Source organism: Panulirus ornatus, chromosome 34 (genome assembly GCF_036320965.1).
Source record: "Panulirus ornatus isolate Po-2019 chromosome 34, ASM3632096v1, whole genome shotgun sequence".
Classification (NCBI taxonomy): domain Eukaryota; kingdom Metazoa; phylum Arthropoda; class Malacostraca; order Decapoda; family Palinuridae; genus Panulirus; species Panulirus ornatus.
The window spans coordinates 8,822,633-8,842,004 of NC_092257.1; the positions used below are offsets into that span (position 1 = coordinate 8,822,633).

The window sequence follows — 19,372 nt, forward strand, 5'->3', positions numbered from 1 at the left end:
GTGTACCTGATAGAATTTAAATGGAGATATTTTGAGCAAATAAGTGATAGAACAAGGAAGAATACATTAGTGGTACCATATAAGACCTAAGAGAAAATAATAGAAAATGGGGAAAAGTATAAAAAGCCTCGGGTGCTGTTGTAAATGAGAAAGTAGATAATCATACAGCCTATAAAGAAATAACTCCACCAAATCAAAATCAAGTGATGATTGGTATGATTCTAAGAATTTACACTAGAAATGAAACCAGTTGATGAGAATGTTTAATGTGCACACAAGAAGCAGAATTGAATAGTGTTGTAGTACTTGGTCACCCCAAAACTAATAGAAAAATTCAAATTAGTGAGAATTCAGGAGCACCTCACAAGCAGAATCAGTTGGATGGAAAATATGAACTGCCTGGAAGGGCTGAAAGAACTGCATCTATATAGCCTAGACAGAAGAGATAGACATGGGATTATCTGTGAATGGCAACAAACTGAATATATAGAAGAAAATGTGTTAACCATAAAAGCCTCTCAACAAGGAGGATAAGAGTCATTAAGTCTTCAAGAATACCAAGGAAAATTATAAAAAATAAATCGGACAAAATATGTAATGGCCATACCATAGGAAGCTAGAATGACCATTCATTATACTGTACTCCCATGAGAAAAAAATCATGGAACTACAGAAAGATTTAAAAGAATACATGATGTGGTTGAAATAATTTTGAAATGAGCTAAGAATGGATGATTATATAATGCAAAAGGAAACTGAGAATGTAGTTATATTCATCAAGCAAGATTTGATGTGAATGTTTCTTGCTAATCCTACCATTATTGCTGAATTTTGTCATAAGTTCTCAAAGGTAAGTAGGTACTCTGTCATCTTCATCTTGTGACTTTATTACATGATTTACAATTTTGTTACAGCTATGTTTCATGTAATATTGTTGTGATGATAGTAAATTTTGATTAGTTAAGTGTTAATTTTGATTAGTTAAGTGTTAAAACCTAATTATTTATTTCTCTGGGTAGATGAATGAGATGGAAATCACACACATAATGCTCACAGAAAATTTGCATCATTTTATGATCATCTTTGTGTTGCATAATTTGTATGCAGGGGCATTACTGCTGATACAAGATTTGCTATTTATGATTCATACTGTTTGTGCTAAAGCATCACTGAGGATGCTATTTCTTGCAGGCATGAGGAAAGAGCACCCTGCAAAGACTAGCATGAAGTTTCCTGAAAAGGTGAGCAGTCATAGATTACTTCATTCATTAGTAATGCAATAACTCATTTTGAAATAATGATAGATGAGATGTATCTGATTAGGAAATATTATTTTGTAATTTTCATGTTCCATAATGTAAATATAGGTATGCATCTTTATGAATTCATAAAGTTAATTATTTATGTATGTATATACATGTGTGAGTGGTGGGATGAAGTAAGATTATTAGTGAAAGAGAAGAGAGAGGCATTTGGACAATTCTTGCTGGGAAAAATTGCAAATGAGAGGGAGATGTATAAAAGAAAGAGACAGGAGGTCAAGAGAAAGGTGCAAGAGGTGAAAAAGAGGGCAAATGAGAGTTGGGGTGAGAGAGTATCATTATGTTCTGGAAGGAGGTAAATAAAGTGCATAAGACAAGGGAGCAAATGGGAACTTCAGTGAAGGTGGCTAATGGGGAGGTGATAACAAGTAGTGGTGATGTGAGAAGGAGATGGAGTGAGTATTTTGAAGGTTTCTTGAATGTGTTTGATGATAGAGTGGCAGATATAGGGTGTTTTGGTTGAGGTTGTGTGCAAAGCGAGAGGGTTAGGGAAAATGATTTGGTAAACAGAGAAGAGGTAGTAAAAGCTTTGCGGAAGATGAAAGCCGGCAAGGCAGCAGGTTTGGATGGTATTGCAGTGGAATTTATTAAGAAAAGGGGGTGACTGTATTGTTGACTGTCTGGTAAGGTTATTTAATGTATGTATGATTCATGGTGAGGTGCCTGAGGATTGGCGGAATGTGTGCATAGTGCCAGTGTACAAAGGCAAAGGGGATAAGAGTGAGTGCTCGAATTACAGAGGTATAAGTTTGCTGAGTATTCCTGGTAAATTATATGGGAGGGTAATGATTGAGAGGGTGAAGGCATGTACAGAGCATCAGATTGGGGAAGAGCAGTTTGGCTTCAGAAGTGGTAGAGGATGTGTGGATCAGGTGTTTGCTTTGAAGAATGTATGTGAGAAATACTTAGAAAAGCAAATGGATTTGTATGTAGCATTTATGGATCTGGAGAAGGCATATGATAGAGTTGATAGAGATGCTCTGTGGAAGGTACTAAGAATATATGGTGTGGGAGGCAAGTTATTAGAAGCAGTGAAAAGTTTTTATCGAGGATGTAAGGCATGTGTACATGTTGGAAGAGAGGAAAGTGATTGGTTCTCAGTGAATGTAGGTTTGCGGCAGGGGTGTGTGATGTCTCCATGGTTGTTTAATTTGTTTATGGATGGGGTTGTTAGGGAGGTGAATGCAAGAGTTTTGGAAAGAGGGGCAAGTATGAAGTCTGTTGTGGATGAGAGAGCATGGGAAGTGAGTCAGTTGATTGTTGTTCACTGATGATACAGCGCTGTTGGCTGATTCATGTGAGAAACTGCAGAAGCTGGTGACTGAGTTTGGTAAAGTGTGTGAAAGAAGAAAGTTAAGAGTAAATGTGAATAGGAGCAAGATTATTAGGTACAGTAGGGTTGAGGGTCAAGTCAATTGGGAGGTAAGTTTGAATGGAGAAAGACTGGAGGAAGTAAAGTGTTTTAGATATGTGGGAGTGGATCTGGCAGCGGATGGAACCATGGAAGCGGAAGTGAATCGTGGGGGGGGGGGGGGCGAAAATCATAGGAGCCTTGAAGAATGTGTGGAAGTCGAGAACATTATCTCGGAAAGCAAAAATGGGTATGTTTGAAGGAATAGTGGTTCCAACAATGTTGTATGGTTGCGAGGCGTGGGCTATGGATAGAGTAGTGTGCAGGAGGGTGGATGTGCTGGAAATGAGATGTTTGAGGACAATGTGTGGTGTGAGGTGGTTTGATCGAGTAAGTAATGTAAGGGTAAGAGAGATGTTTGGAAATAAAAAGAGCGTGGTTGAGAGAGCAGAAGAGAGTGTTTTGAAATGGTGTGGTCACATGGAGGGAATGAGTTAGGAAAGATTGACGAAGAGGATATATGTGTCAGAGGTGGAGGGAACGAGGAGAAGTGGGAGACCAAATTGGAGGTGGAAAGATGGAGTGAAAAAGATTTTGAGTGATCGGGGCCCTGAACATGCAGGAGGGTGAAAGGCGTGCAAGGAATAGAGTGAATTGGATCGATGTGGTATACCGGGGTCGACGTGCTGTCAATGGATTGAATCAGGGCATGTGAAACGTCTGGGGTAAACCATGGAAAGTTCTGTGGGGCCTGGATGTGGAAAGGGAGCTGTGGTTTTGGGCATTATTGCATGACAGCTAGAGACTGAGTGTGAACAAATGGGGCCTTTGTGGTCTTTCCTAGTGCTACCTTGCACACATGAGGGGGGAGGGGGATGTTATTCCATGTGTGGCGAGGTGGCAGTGGGAATGAATAAAGGCAGACAGTGTGAACTGTGTGCATGTGTATATATGTATGTGTCTGTGTGTTTATATATGTATATATATATATGTGTACATTGAGATGTATGGGTATGTATATTTGCGTGTGTGGACGTGTATGTATATACATGTGTATGGGGGTGGGTTGGGTCATTTCTTTCGTCTGTTTCCTTGTGCCACCTCGCAAACGCGGGAGACAGCAACAAAGCAAAGTAAAAAGAAAAAAAGTTTATTCAGATTAGCTCTAACTTTCTTAGTTTAGATAGCTCATCCTTTCAGTTCTTATTCTCTTATAAATATATGTATGTGTGTCTGTGTGTATTTGATTTCAGATTTCATCATGGGAAGACAGTTAATTTTTTCTCTACATTGTCAGTGCCCACAACCCTGAATGGCTGAACAGTCACCCCATCACCCCTGGATCCCCTTAGTGGATCACTTATAAACTTACATCACCCTCTCAGTTTCCTCATTCTCAACAGTCAAGTAACAAATACACAACTAACCACTTCCAGCATCCTACTTCACAAAACATGGCTTTTAACTCACCAGCACTGCATATAAAGATTACTTGGCAAATGCTAGATAAACTTTCTCTGACCACTAACCAGTTTGCACGTCACTTAATCTTCCACCCTTGTAAAAGAAAAAAAATACAGGTGGGGGATAGGGGAGCAAGGATACTTCTTGTATGTTCCACTCATCTTGTCGATGATGATTAAAATTGGCAGGAGTAGGGAGTCGGAAACCGTCCCCTCCTTGTTTTTTAATTTCTAAAAGTTGGAACAGAAGAAAGAAGCAAGTGAGATGATAGGGTTATAGATTTGGGGTGTTTATGTGGATGAAGTATGCAAAGTGAGAGAGTGATGGCAAAGGATTTGGTGAAAAGAGAAGAGTGTAGTGAAAGCCTTACATAGAATGAAATGAAGCAAGCCTGCTGGATCTATTGTAGTTGAATATCTTAAGAAATGGGTGACTGTGCTATTGATTGGTTTGGATTTTCTTTGTATATCTGGATCATGAGAGATGCCTGAGGATGGCAGAAGACCCATCTAGTGCCATTGCTTCAAGCAAAGTGAGACAAAGGTGAATGTTTGAATTACAAAGGTATAAGTTTGTTGATTGTTCTTGATAAGTTATGGGAGGATGTTGATATAGAAAATGGTGTCTTGCAAAGAGCATCAGATTAAGACAGAGCACTTTGATGTCAGGGGTGATTAAGGATATGTGGATCAGATGTTTGCATTGAAAAATATGTGTAAGGAAAATTTAAAGAAACAGAAAGATTTGTTTATGCCACATATGGATCTAGAGAAGGCATATGATGGGTGATAGAGATGCTATGTAAAAGGTGTTACAAATAGACTGTGTGGGAGGAAAGGTATTAAAAGGAGTGAGGCATTTTTATGAAGAGAGTAAGGCATGGATGCAAGTAGGTTGTGAGGAGATCGAGTGGTTCCAGATGAAGGTTGGCCTTTGACTGGGATATGTGATGCCACCATGGCTCTTTAATTTGTTTATGGATGGGGTGGTAAGGGAGATGAATACAGCAGTTTTGGTTTAAGGACAGGTTTGCTGTCTGTCAGGGGTGGGGAGCATGGATTGTGAATCAGTTACTATTTATTGATGATGCGTTGTTAGTGGCAGATTTGGTTGAGAATCTGTAGAAGCTTGTGTCTGAGTTTGGGAGATTGTGTGAAAGGAGAAAGTTGAGAGTAAATGTTAATTGAAGCATTGTGTGAAAGGGGAAAGTAGAGAGTCAGTGTTAATAGAAGCAAGGTTCTAAGGTTTAAGAGAACAAGGAGAGGTTAGTTGAGGTGCGAGTTTGAATGGAAAAACTTTGGAAGTGGAGAGGGAGTTGATGTGTCAGTGAGTAGAACCATGGGAGCTAAAGGGAGCCATAGAGTGGGTGAGGGGTAAAAGTTCTAGGCACATCGATGAATGTTAGGAGAGGTCACAATATGGGAAGGAAAAGTTAGACATGTTTGAAGGTTTAGCAGTAAAGATGGTATTTTGTATTTGAAATGTTTAGCAGTAAATATGGTATTGTGTAGATGAAAGGTTGGGCTGTAGATAAGGTTATGAATTTGTTAGAAATGAAATGTTTGCGAGAAATTAAATGTTTAAGGACACTGTGTGGTATTAGTAGGGTTAATCAAATATATGTTTGATTAAGAATGGCCCAACCCACCCACATACACATGTATATACATACATGTCCACACGTGCAAATATACATACCTATACATCTCAACATATACATATATATACATACACAGACATATACATATATACACATGTACATAATTCATACTATCTGCCTTTATTCATTCCCATCGCCACCCCGCCACACATGAAATAACAACCCCTTCCCCCCTCATGTGCGCGAGGTAGTGCTAGGTAAAGACAACAAAGCCCCATTCGTTCACACTCAGTCTCTAGCTGTCATGTAATAATACACCGAAACCACAGCGCCCTTTCCACATCCAAGCCCCACAGAACTTTCCATGGTTTACCCCAGATGCTTCACATGCCCTGGTTCAATCCATTGACAGCACGTCGACCCTGGTATACCACATCGCTCCAATTCACTCTATTCCTCGCACGCCTTTCACCCTCCTGCACGTTCAGGCTTCGATCACTCAAAATCTTTTTCACTCCATCTTTCCACCTCCAATTTGGTCTCCCACTCCTCGTTCCCTCCACCTCTGACACATATGTCCTCCTGGTCAATCTTTCCTCACTCATTCTCTCCATGTGACCAAACCATTTCAAAACACCCTCTTCTGCTCTCTCAACCACACTCTTTTTATTACCACACATAGGGTGTTTTGGTCGAGGTGGTGTGCAAAGTGAGAGGGTTAGGGAAAATGATTTGGTAAACAGAGAAGAGGTAGTGAAAGCTTTGCGGAAGATGAAAGCCGGCAAGGCAGCAGGTTTGGATGGCATTGCAGTGGAATTTATTAAAAAAGGGGGTGACTGTATTGTTGACTGGTTGGTAAGGTTATTTAATGTATGTATGACTCATGGTGAGGTGCCTGAGGATTGGCGGAATGCATGCATAGTGCCATTGTACAAAGGCAAATGGGATAAGAGTGAGTGCTCAAATTACAGAGGTATAAGTTTGTTGAGTATTCCTGGTAAATTATATGGGAGGATATTGATTGAGAGGGTGAAGGCATGTACAGAGCATCAGATTGGGGAAGAGCAGTGTGGTTTCAGAAGTGGTAGAGGATGTGTGGATCAGGTGTTTGCTTTGAAGAATGTATGTGAGAAATACTTAGAAAAGCAAATGGATTTGTATGTAGCATTTATGGATCTGGAGAAGGCATATGATAGAGTTGATAGAGATGCTCTGTGGAAGGTATTAAGAATATATGGTGTGGGAGGAAAGTTGTTAGAAGCAGTGAAAAGTTTTTATCGAGGATGTAAGGCATGTGTACGTGTAGGAAGAGAGGAAAGTGATTGGTTCTCAGTGAATGTAGGTTTGCGGCAGGGGTGTGTGATGTCTACATGGTTGTTTAATTTGTTTAGGGAGGTAAATGCAAGAGTTTTGGAAAGAGGGGCAAGTATGAAGTCTGTTGGGGATGAGAGAGCTTGGGAAGTGAGTCAGTTGTTGTTCGCTGATGATACAACGCTGGTGGCTGATTCATGTGAGAAACTGCAGAAGCTGGTGACTGAGTTTGGTAAAGTGTGTGGAAGAAGAAAGTTAAGAGTAAATGTGAATAAGAGCAAGGTTATTAGGTACAGTAGGGTTGAGGGTCAAGTCAATTGGGAGGTGAGTTTGAATGGAGAAAAACTGGAGGAAGTGAAGTGTTTTAGATATCTGGGAGTGGATTTGGCTGCAGATGGAACCATGGAAGCGGAAGTGAATCATAGGGTAGGGGAGGGGGCGAAAATTCTGGGAGCCTTGAAGAATGTGTGGAAGTTGAGAACATTATTGCGGAAAGCAAAAATGGGTATGTTTGAAGGAATAGTGGTTCCAACAATGTTGTATGGTTGCGAGGCGTGGGCTATGGATAGAGTTGTGCGCAGGAGGATGGATGTGCTGGAAATGAGATGTTTGAGGACAATGTGTGGTGTGAGTTGGTTTGATCGAGTGAGTAACGTAAGGGTAAGAGAGATGTGTGGAAATAAAAAGAGCGTGGTTGAGAGAGCAGAAGAGGGTGTTTTTAAGTGGTTTGGGCACATGGAGAGGATGAGTGAGGAAAGATTGACCAAGAGGAAATATGTGTCGGAGGTGGAGGGAGCAAGAAGAAGAGGGAGACCAAATTGGAGGTGGAAAGATGGAGTGAAAAAGATTTTGTGTGATCGGGGCCTAAACATGCAGGAGGGTGAAAGGAGGGCAAGGAATAGAGTGAATTGGAGCGATGTGGTATACCGGGGTTGACGTGCTGTCAGTGGATTGAATCAAGGCATGTGAAGCGTCTGGGGTAAACCATGGAAAGCTGTGTAGGTATGTATATTTGCGTGTGTGGACGTGTGTATATACATGTGTATGGGGGGGGGTTGGGCCATTTCTTTCACCTGTTTCCTTGCGCTACCTCGCAAACGCGGGAGACAGCGACAAAGTATAAATAAAAAAGAAAAAAAAAAAGTCTCTCTTACCCTTACATTACTTACTCGATCAAACCACCTCACACCACATATTGTCTTAAAACATCTTATTTCCAGCACATCCACCCTCCTCCGCACAACTCTATCCATAGCCCACGCCTCGCAACCATACAACATTGTTGGAACCACTATTCCTTCAAACATACCCATTTTTGCTTTCCGCAATAATGTTCTCAACTTCCACACATTCTTCAAGGCTCCCAGAATTTTCGCCCCCTCCCCTACCCTATGATTCACTTCCGCTTCCATGGTTCCATCTGCAGCCAAATCCACTCCCAGATATCTAAAACACTTCACTTCCTCCAGTTTTTCTCCATTCAAACTTACCTCCCAATTGACCCTACTGTACCTAATATCCTTGCTCTAATTCACATTTACTCTGAGCTTTCTTCTTTCACACACTTTACCAAACTCAATCACCAGCTTCTGCAGTTTCTCACCCAAATTAGCTACCAGCACTGTATCATCAGCGAACAACTGACTCACTTCCCAAGCTCTCTCATCCACAGCAGACTGCACACTTGCCCCTCTTCCCAAAACTCTTGCATTCACCTCCCTAACAATCCCATCCATATACAAATTAAACAATCATGGAGACATCACACACCCCTGCCGCTAACCTACATTCACTGAGAACCAATCACTTTTCTCTCTTCCTACACGTACACATGCCTTACATCCTCGATAAAAACTTTTCACTGCTTCTAACAACTTGCCTCCCACACCATATATTCTTAATACCTTCCACAGAGCATCTCTTATCAACTCTATCATATACCTTCTCCAGATCCATAAATGCTACATACAAATCCATTTGCTTTTCTAAGTATTTCTCACATTCTTCAAAGCAAACACCTGATCCACACATCCTCTACCACTTCTGAAACCACACTGCTCTTCCCCAATCTGATGCTCTGTACATGCCTTCACCCTCTCAATCAATACCCTCCCATATAATTTCCCAGGAATACTCAACAAACTTATACCTCTGTAATTTGAGCACTCACTCTTATCCCCTTTGCCTTTGTACAATGGCACTATGCACGCATTCCGCCAACCCTCAGGCACCTCACCATGAGTCATACATGCATTAGATAACCTTACCAACCAGTCACCAATACCATCCAAACCCGCTGCCTTGTCGGCTTTCATCTTCCACAAAGCTTTTACTACCTCTTCTCTGTTTACCAAATCATTCTCCCTAACCCTCTCACTTTGCACACCACCTCGACCAAAACACTCTATATATACCACTCTATCATCAGACACATTCAACAAACCTTCAAAATACTCCCTCCATCTCCTCACATCACCACTACTTGTTATCACCTCCCCATTATCCCCCTTCACTGAAGTTCCCATTTGTTCCCTTGTCTTACACACTTTATTTACCTCCATCGAAAACATCTTTTTATTCTCCCTAAGATTTAATGATACTCTCTCACCCTAACTCTCATTTGCCCTCTTTTTCACCTCTTGCACCTTTCTCTTGACCTGCCTCCTTCTTTTTTACATCTCCCAGTCATTTGCATTATTTCCCTGCAAAAATCGTCCAAATGCCTCTCTCTTTTCTTTCACTAATAATCTTACTTCTTGATCTCACCACTCACTACCTTTTCTAATCTGCCCACCTCCCAGGCTTCTCATGCCACAAGCATCTTTTGCGCAAGCCATCACTGCTTCCCTAAATACATCCCATTCCTCTCCACTCCCTTTATGACCTTTGTTCTCACCTTTTTCCATTCTGTACTCAGTCTCTCATGGTACTTCCTCACAAGTCTCCTTCCCAAGCTCACTTACTCTCACCCTTTTTTCATCCCAACATTCTTCTTTTCTGAAAACCTCTACAAATCTTTACCTTCACCTCCACAAGATAATGATCAGACATCCCTCCAGTTGCACCTCACAGCACATTAACATCCAAAAGTCTCTCTTTCATGTGCCTATCAATTAACAGGTAATCCAATAACGCTCTCTGGCCATCTCTCCTACTTACATACGTATACTTATGTATATCTCTCTTTTTAAACCAGGTATTCCCAACCACCAGTACTTTTTCAGCACATAGATCTACAAGCTCTTCACCATTTCCATTTACAACACTGAACACTCTATGTACACCAATTATTCCCTCAACTGCCACATTACTCACCTTTGCATTCAAATCACCCATCACTATAACCCGGTCTCGTGCATCAAAACTGCTAAAACACTTACTCAGCTGCTCCCAAAACACTTGCCTCTCATGATCTTTCTTCTCATGCCCAGGTGCATATGCACCAATAATCACCCATCTCTCTCCACCCACTTTCAGTTTTACCCATATCAATCTAGAGTTTACTTTCTTACACTCTATCACATACTCCCACCACTCCTGTTTCAGGAGTACTGCTACTCCTTCCCTTGCTCTTGTTCTCTCACTAACCCCTGACTTTACTTCCATGACATTCCCAAACCACTCTTACCCGTTACCCTTGAGCCTCATTTCACTCAGAGCCAAAAGATCCAGGTTCCTTTCCTGAAACATACTACCTATCTCTCCTTTTTTCTCATCTTGGTTACATCCACACACCTTAATCTGAGCCTTCGAGGAGGATGAGCACTCCCCGTGTGACTCCTTCTTCTGTTTCCCCTTTTAGAAAGTTAGAATACAAGGAGGGGATAGAAAGATGTACTGAACAAGATTTTGAGTGTTTGAGGCTTGAACATGCAGAATGGAGAGTATGTGAAAGAAGTTTGAGAATAAATATGATGAAAAGGAAGGTCATCAGATTTAGCAGTATAAAGAGAAAAGTTAGTTAGGGTGTACATTTGAATGGAGAAAACTTTAGGAAGTGATGTGTTTTACATATGTGAGTATGCATGGCAGCAAATGGAACTAAGGGAGCTGGAGTGAGTCATAGGGTGGGTGAAGGGGAGAAGGTTGTGGGCGTACTGAAGGAGTGGAAGGAAAGATTTTCAGTAGAATTTACATGAGAAGAACAGACAGAAGGAGGCCTGATTGGCCCACAGTTGGGTTGTCTGGTAAGAAAAAAAAAAAAATTTGACAGGAAAATTTAATTCTGCTCGGCAGTTTTTTAAGCTCTCACCGACTCCTTACTGCTGCACATTAGCCTTCTACTGTTCCCATTACTGCTGTCATTTATACAGTTTATATCTGGCGTTTTTCTCAAAGTATACCTAAATTTATAAGATATTTGTCTAAACGATATTTGAAGGTATTCATAGCTATAGCATTCACTACATCTGACGGTAACTTATTCCAGTGCTCAACACATCTGAGAAAAGAAGCTTTTTCCCACATCCAAACTATATCTCTTAGGTTTGAGTTGGATTCCACTTGTTCTAGTAACCGTATTTTCTTGTATTTCAGGAAGATTTTCATGATGTACATTCTCAAAGTTGTTCAGAATTTTGGACGTTTGGATTAAATTGCCACAAAGTCTGTGTTTTTGAAGTGAGAAGAGATCCAATCATTTTAGCCTCTCTTTGTATGCCAGATTTCTGAGGGATAGGATCAATTTTTTCACTCGTCTCTGTACTCGCTATAATTTTTCCTCATCTTTTTTATAGTTTGGGAACCAAAACTGGACCACATATCCAAGGTGTGGTCTTACTAGAGAATTATGAACTATGAGAATTGTTTCTGATGTCTTGTAATCTATGTCTGGCTGTGATACCTAACATTTGGTTGTTGTTTATTTTCTTGTTGCTTGACACAGTTTTGTGTATTTCAGATTGTTGCTAATGACAACACTAAGGACCTTTTCTTCATTTACTTTAGTTAGAGACTTTCCAAATAGCTTGTAGTCATAACATGTATTCTTATCTCCAAAGTGCTTAACTTTACACTTGTCTATATTAAACTTCACTGTCTATATTAAACTTCATTTGTTATCTGTCTGACCACTCTCCTAGTAAACTGAGATCTCTTTGAATCATTGCGCAGTCCCGCCAGTTTACAGTTCTTCCTTCAAGTTTAGTATCCTCAGCAGATTTGGAGATCGTACGTATGAGACCGAGTTCTAGTTTATTAATGCATATTATGAAATGCAATGGGCCTAGGACTGACCCCTGTGGCACCCCACATGTTACGTCTAGCCAATCTGAGGCTTTGCCTTTTATTACTACACGTTGCTTTCTTCCAGTTAGTCAGTCTCTGATCCATGTACGGAGTTCTTTACCAATTCTCTGTGCTTTGATTTTATGTAAAAATCTCTTGTGAGTTACTTTATTGAAAGCCTTTTTGATGTCTTGATATGCTACATCAGGTGGTGCTTTTTCATCCCAACTCTGATGAATAACATTAGAAAACTTAAGTAAATTTGTCAGGCGGGATCTTCTATTGTGGGAACTGTGTTGGTTGTTCAATATGATTTTGTGATCTAGAAACATAACAGTTTTGTCTTGTATTATTTTTATATCGTTTTACCTAACACTGACGTAAGACTAATTGGGTGGTACTTCAAGGCACTTTTTGTCTCAATTATCTTTATGTATAGGAGTAACATTTGCTTGTTTCCAGTTTCAAGACTCCATACCCTGTACCAGGCTTCTAGCTTCAAAGGAGTCCTTTATCCCCTACTCCTATGTGATATGTAGCTGCAGTCTGTCCCTGGCCACTTAGTCCAGTCATTCTAGTGAAAAGAAGGGGGAGGGGAAGTGCTTTGTCATGACCACCATTTGCCAACTTCAGTCTAACATAATATGTTTTTTACAGAGGAAATTCCTGTACAACAGGTGTTTGTTTTGTCACTAAGAATTCTGAGGAGCTACACTATTTCTTAGATTGTTTTGGTTTACATTTGATGGACATGATAGTGACTGAAACAATCTGATATATTGATTTTGTATAGGAAACAGCCAACATCAAGTTGACTGACAACACACAAGATAAAATTTTTGGTTTTGTTGTAGAAAGTGACTATGTAGAGTATTTTAAATACATGCTGGAAAAGAGATTGATCTGAAGTTGACCATGATGGAGAATCAAGTGTCTCAAGAGAACTTGTTTCATGGCGTCCATACAAAAAGCAATCACTGAAAATAGAGAATTATGTGTAAAGATGTAAATATATATTACTTGATAAAGCATATAATGGGGTTGATAGAAAGTCATATGGATATATATATATATATGTATAGTGTGGGAGGAAAGCTACTAGAAGCAGTTAGTTTTTATGAAGAGTTTAAGGCATGTATGCAAATAGGTACATAGGCGGTGGGTACATAGGTGGTGACAGTGGGTCTGAGGTAAGGGTCTGTAATTTCATCATGGCCTTTCAGTTTTTTTATGGATGGGATAGTGAGATTGGAGTAAGTATGCAGTGTAGAGGAGGTAAGGGGGCAGGGCCTGGGAAATGAGTCAGTTGTTGTTTGCTGATGTCACAGCTCTGTTGGTAGATCTGAGTAAGAAACTGTAGAATGATTAGGAGAATGTGTTAAGGTAGGAAATTGAGGATGAATGTAGGTAAAAGTGTTTTGAGAGCAGCTGAATGAGTGTGTTAGTGGTTTTGATGCATGAAACCGGGTTATAGTGATGGGTTATTTGAATGCAAAGGTGAGTAATGTGGCATTTGAGGGAATAATTGGTATACATGGGGTGTTCAGTGTTGTAAATGGAAATGGTGAAGAGCTTGTAGATTTATGTGCTGCAAAAGGACTGGTGATTGGGAATACCTGGTTTAAAAAGCAAGATATACATAAGTATACATATGTAAGTAGGAGAGATGGCCAGAGAGCGTTATTGGATTACGTGTTAATTGACAGGCGCGCGAAAGAGAGACTTTTGGATGTTAATGTGCTGAGAGATGCAACTGGAGGGATGTCTGATCATTATCTTGTGGAGGCGAAGGTGAAGATTTGTATGGGTTTTCAGAAAAGAAGTGAGAATGTTGGGGTGAAGAGAGTAGTGAGAGTAGGTGAGCTTGGGAAGGAGACTTGTGTGAGGAAGTACCAGGAGAGACTGAGTACAGAATGGAAAAAGGTGAGAAGAAAGGAGGTAAGGGGAGTGGGGGAGGAATGGGATGTATTTAGGGAAGCAGTGATGGCTTGCGCAAAAGATGCTTGTGGCATGAGAAGCGTGGGAGATGGGTTGATTAGAAAGGGTAGTGAGTGGTGGGATGAAGAAGTAAGATTATTAGTGAAAGACAAGAGAGAGGCATTTGGACGATTTTTGCAGGAAAAAATGCAAATGAGTGGGAGATGTATAAAAGAAAGAGGCAGGAGGTCATGTGAAATCATGTGTATGTGGGTGGGTTGGGCCATTCTTTCATCTGTTTCCTTGCGCTACCTCGCTAACACGGGAGACAGCGACAAAGCAAAATAAATAAGAAAAATAAAAGCAAGGGTATTAGATTTAGCAGGGCAGAACAGATTAGATGGTTGTGGGTTTAAATGGAGAAAATTTGGAGGAAGTGAAGTGTTTTGGTATCTGGGAGTGGACCCGGCAGCAAATGGAACCATATAAGTGGAAGTAAGTCATAGGTGTGCTATGAGAAGGTTCTGGGAGCATTGAGGATTTTTTTTGAGAGAGAGATGATATTCTCTCGCAGGGCAAAAGATGGTATGTATGAAAGTGTAGTAGTCCCAGTGATGTATGGATGTGAGGCATGGGCTGTTGATAAGGATGTGCAGAGGAGGGTTGATGTGAAACAGTCACATATATGTTAATACTAATGAATAGAAGAACACAGTAATCTGAATCATTGAAAAGAAAAACGAGTGATTGTCCATCACTTTACTGTAGTTAAAACCCAGAAATATGATAAACAATCCAGAAGAGCACATCATATGCCATCAGTATATCATCAGAATTATCAAATCTTTGTTTAAATGAGCCAGTAGAACAATTTTTGGTATGAAATATGAAAAGATTTGCAGCCAGTCAAAGTAAAAATTTTATTATTTCACCGAACTGCCCTAACCAGATTTTTTGACCACTGAAATGTCTTGAATACTGAAGTAGTCAGCCACACTGAAAATTACAATTGCTCTCTTATGAAATTAAAGGACTGAGCACAGGAATAGTTAAACAGCCAAGATACAAGTGATATAGTCTTCACCTTACCAAGGGAAAAACATAAGAAGCTTGAAGTGGGAGCATATTGGTAAGATATCTTAGGAATGTGATTAGATTAAGATGATCAGCACTTAGAACCTGCCAATATGTGCCACAATAACATAGTATATTCATACACCATCCAACTTGCCTAAGATGTATTCAAATGAGCTAGTTGAATGAATTTTGATGTAGAGTAGAAAAAGTTTCATAGCCAAAGAAGAAAATTATTTCTCTCTAGTGCACTCCCCAAATCGATCTACTAAACTAAAATACATCATAAATATTTGCCAAAAATCTATCTATATCTCTGTATCTCTGATGCCTGTTCCAATTGGAATCCCCTCAAAGGGGTGGCCACTGTAACAAAGTTTCCATAACTAAAGAACTCCAGTCCCACTACTTAGCCTTTAGTGCCTCACCCATAACTGGCCATTACCAGAGGACAAGTTTAGTGCAGTGTTTGTAGAGGCTCCTACCTAATGTTCCTACTGACTGCTTCTATCTAATGCTCTTAGCTACTACTGCTACCTAATGTTTCTACCTAATGATCTTGCCTAAATTTTCCTACCTTCTACTTTTGTCTACTGCTCCCACCATTTTACCAAAAGGCAGGGCTAGTGCGTAGTGCTCACCATAGGGAAGTGTAGAGTTACGAAGAATGAGCTGCGTGACTTAAGTATCATCAGGTATTACATATAACATTGGAAGATTGTATGTTTGTGGACAGAATGCCTGTAGTCTACATGTTAGTGAAGCAGAAAGAAAAGACATCTACCTGGGTCAGAGGAGTGCAACTTTACAACTACTAAAGTGATGTACCCATGCAGGTAGTACTGGTAATATATGTCCCTGGTTGTTAGCTGCCTACCAACTACTACCTGCAAATGCGAAAATGATAGAATGAAAACTTGAATTTTTTTAAGAAGCAAAGCTTCATATCATAATAATGATTAAAATTACTTTATTATTATTATTATTATTATTATTATTATTATGAAAATGACCAAAGATGTGATATATCTCTCAGCTTACCCAGGGATAAATGAAAAGAAAAAAAAAATAGCAAAAGAAGGATGGACATCTGCACTAAAATCTATCAGAAATATAACTGAATAACAGTGTATGCCAACCAGATTGCCAAAGATGTATTCAAATGAGCTGGTAAAATAACATTTGGTATGAAATGGTAAAAGATTTGTGGTCAGTCAAAGAAAACTTAGTTATTTCAAATTAGTATGTTCCTCAGATCAGTCTCCCAAACCCTGAAATATGATCTGAGTTCAGAAATAGTAAACTGAAAATCTGTGTATTTGTTGTGACGTGTTGAAACGTTATTCATTTATCATACTTGATCGCCATTTCCCGCATCAGCGAGGTAGTGCCAGGAAACAGACAAAGAACTGCCTGTCCACTCATATGCATTAACACGTTCTGACCCCACAGACCTTTCCATAGCTACAGGAAAAGGCTGAAGGCTCTAAATTTTCCCACCTTTGTAGAGAGAAGAGTGAGGCATTACATGATCACTTTTTTTTTCAAGATAGTGACAAGTTACTTGAGAGATATAAGAATTGAGTAACCAGAGGATATACCATGAAATTAAAGCAAGAAACTTGTTAAAAGAGATTTAAAGAAGTATTTCTATAGTATAAGAGTGTTGGATGTATGGCACAAGATGACTGAAGACTCAGTTAACACTGACAGCATCCATAGATTTAAGATTTATGACAGTACAGAGTGTTCAAGAGATGGGGTCTCATAAGTGTAAAATTCACTCCCCACACAGTACAGATAGGTAATTACAGTGAGCCATATGGCCCACAGCAAGCAACACTAGTACGTGTTGAAAAGGACCCACACCTGTTGCACCAACCCAGCCCCCATTCATGAAGCATCTCTGACCCAATCCACACCATTAAACAAGAAAGTCATGAAAACTAATTCAAAAGCCATCCAGAAACGACTACACACTCACCATTCACTCCCACTGATACAAGCAACCTTAAAGAACTATCCTGTATCAGACTTAAGACAACATATCAGACAGTCACTTCAAACACTTTGGCCTGATTGTTACCTAAACTCTTAGATATCTTCAACCTGTTGTGGTACACAGAAATTTGATAGCATCTATGAACTTACCAACTTAATACCAATCCTTAAATCCTCCAAACCACTGAACTACCCCTCCTTGTACCACTGTATATCATATCTATTTTTAGTACCAAAATTTAAAAGCTGATCTGTGGTTAAGTTAGCTAGAATATCCCATTTTCAACCAGACAACATGACTTTAAACCCAATCATTCCACCACCTCACTACACACAGATCTTACATAGCGTATAGATAACTTTAACCAACCACAACCCCCATTCCACAAAATATTAGTTCACTTCTTGAAATTTATTATGGCTGTAAGTCAAAAATGACTGAAAATCTTTAGGATGAAAATCTTTAAGAAACAAAGTAAAAGCTCATTATTCTTGGTGACAAAATGAGGTTATTTATATTTGTGTTCCAGGGACCATCCACAAGCTGGAATGATGAACTACTCAAGAAGCGATCAGTAAAGGGTGGTACCACTATACTATGGCGTCCTGGCAGTGGCCGACATGTTAGTGAGGGGCCTAACTCATACAGACCTTTTACCCATATTTCCCGCACTGTCCATCTCGAAGATGCTGCCACCATTTGCGTCACACAGAGAATAGAGCCAAAGAAGGTGGTAACCTTTAGTAGTATTGACTCTCGTGAGTTACCCCCAGCCCATCCCTGTGAGGACCTCAAGGTTCTTTGGTTTAGTACTTGTACTCGCCTTGCTGGCCAAGATGAGGATGAACCAGATTGGTATGGCAATGTTGAATTTGCTGTGAATGCTAAGATCTTGCAAGAACAATGGAAATATTCTTTCCTTGTGGAGATGATGACAACACCAACTCATACAACCTCCCGCATATTGGTAACAAATACAGATTACTCTGCCATCCTTCCACACTATGATCGATATCGTGCAGGTGGACCCTGGCAAGTCACCCCAGAAGGCCAGTTTACACTCATCAGTTGCTCACGTTTTAGATTTCGAGGTACCAACCGGCATGAACATATCCTTGAGTTCATGTTAGAGGTTACTCCAGAAGATGAGAAGAAAATTCTGAATGAATGCCAAATATCTTTCAAGAACCATGAGGAGGCACAAGATATGACAACACCCCATGTTTGTAACAGATACCAGCGAGCTGGCTTACCTTGCCCAACTCCTTTTCCCCGTTATACTACAGCCACTCACTTCTTTCATATGCTACAACAAAATAATATTCCTGTAAACCTTGGCATGCCTAAGCTTTCTAAAAGTGCTCAGCAGTATCTATGGTCATTCTTAGAAGAGGAGAAAACTAAACCCTTTATCTTAAGTGTCTTAGGCATGGTCAATATGTAGTTCAACATGTATGAAAATTTATGTATTTGGTTTCTGCTCAGTCATGTACAGATTTTATATCAAAGCTACAAGATACATATATGTAAGAGTGTCTTGTGAATTCAACCTGTTAAAACATATTCAAGCCTGTAGCTGTCATTTCACCACAGAATAGTAAGAAGATACCAGTATGTTTCTTTTGGTAGCCATTCTCTTATATGAATTATGAAAGTCACTTTCATGTAATTATTGATCTCTTTCTCATATATCACATTATTTCCAGAAAACATTCATGAAGATATTTTACTTCACTCCATCCACATTTCTTGAGCTTGAATTGTTCTTGATTCATTTGTATCATGGAAAGCATTATCAAAATGTTTGTATATCAACCATAAGCTTTTGTATAAATATCATCAATTAGTGTGATAGGATAAATTTTTTAGACATATTGGTTTTTCACCAACTTTACCTTATTGAAAGATTGTAAAGAGTTTACCTTTTTTTATATTTGAACATGATGCAATATTGCCAGACTTTACAGAAAAGGCATCTGTATGTTTGTCTGCAGGGATATTGATACAGGTAAGTTTTCCAGAATTGTAACCGTACAGTTATATTTCAACCACCTGAAGCCATGTTTTAAGAAATGAAAGAACTACTCATTAGCTTTCATCAGCAC

General features: G+C 39.7%; 1 protein-coding gene across 7 annotated transcripts in view; it reads left to right on the forward strand.

Annotated features, from left to right (window-relative positions):
* Window positions 1–19,139, forward strand: part of LOC139759815 (uncharacterized) — a 31,782-nt gene extending 12,643 nt beyond the window's left edge. For all 7 annotated transcript variants that reach the window (XM_071682298.1, XM_071682304.1, XM_071682302.1 and 4 more), the window contains 2 exons: window positions 1,192–1,241; window positions 17,797–19,139. In XM_071682298.1, the coding sequence (XP_071538399.1) occupies window positions 1,192–1,241; window positions 17,797–18,711 (965 nt within the window). In that variant the 3' untranslated portion in view covers window positions 18,712–19,139. The remainder of the gene's footprint in view (window positions 1–1,191; window positions 1,242–17,796) is intronic.
* Window positions 19,140–19,372: the final 233 nt, after the last annotated feature.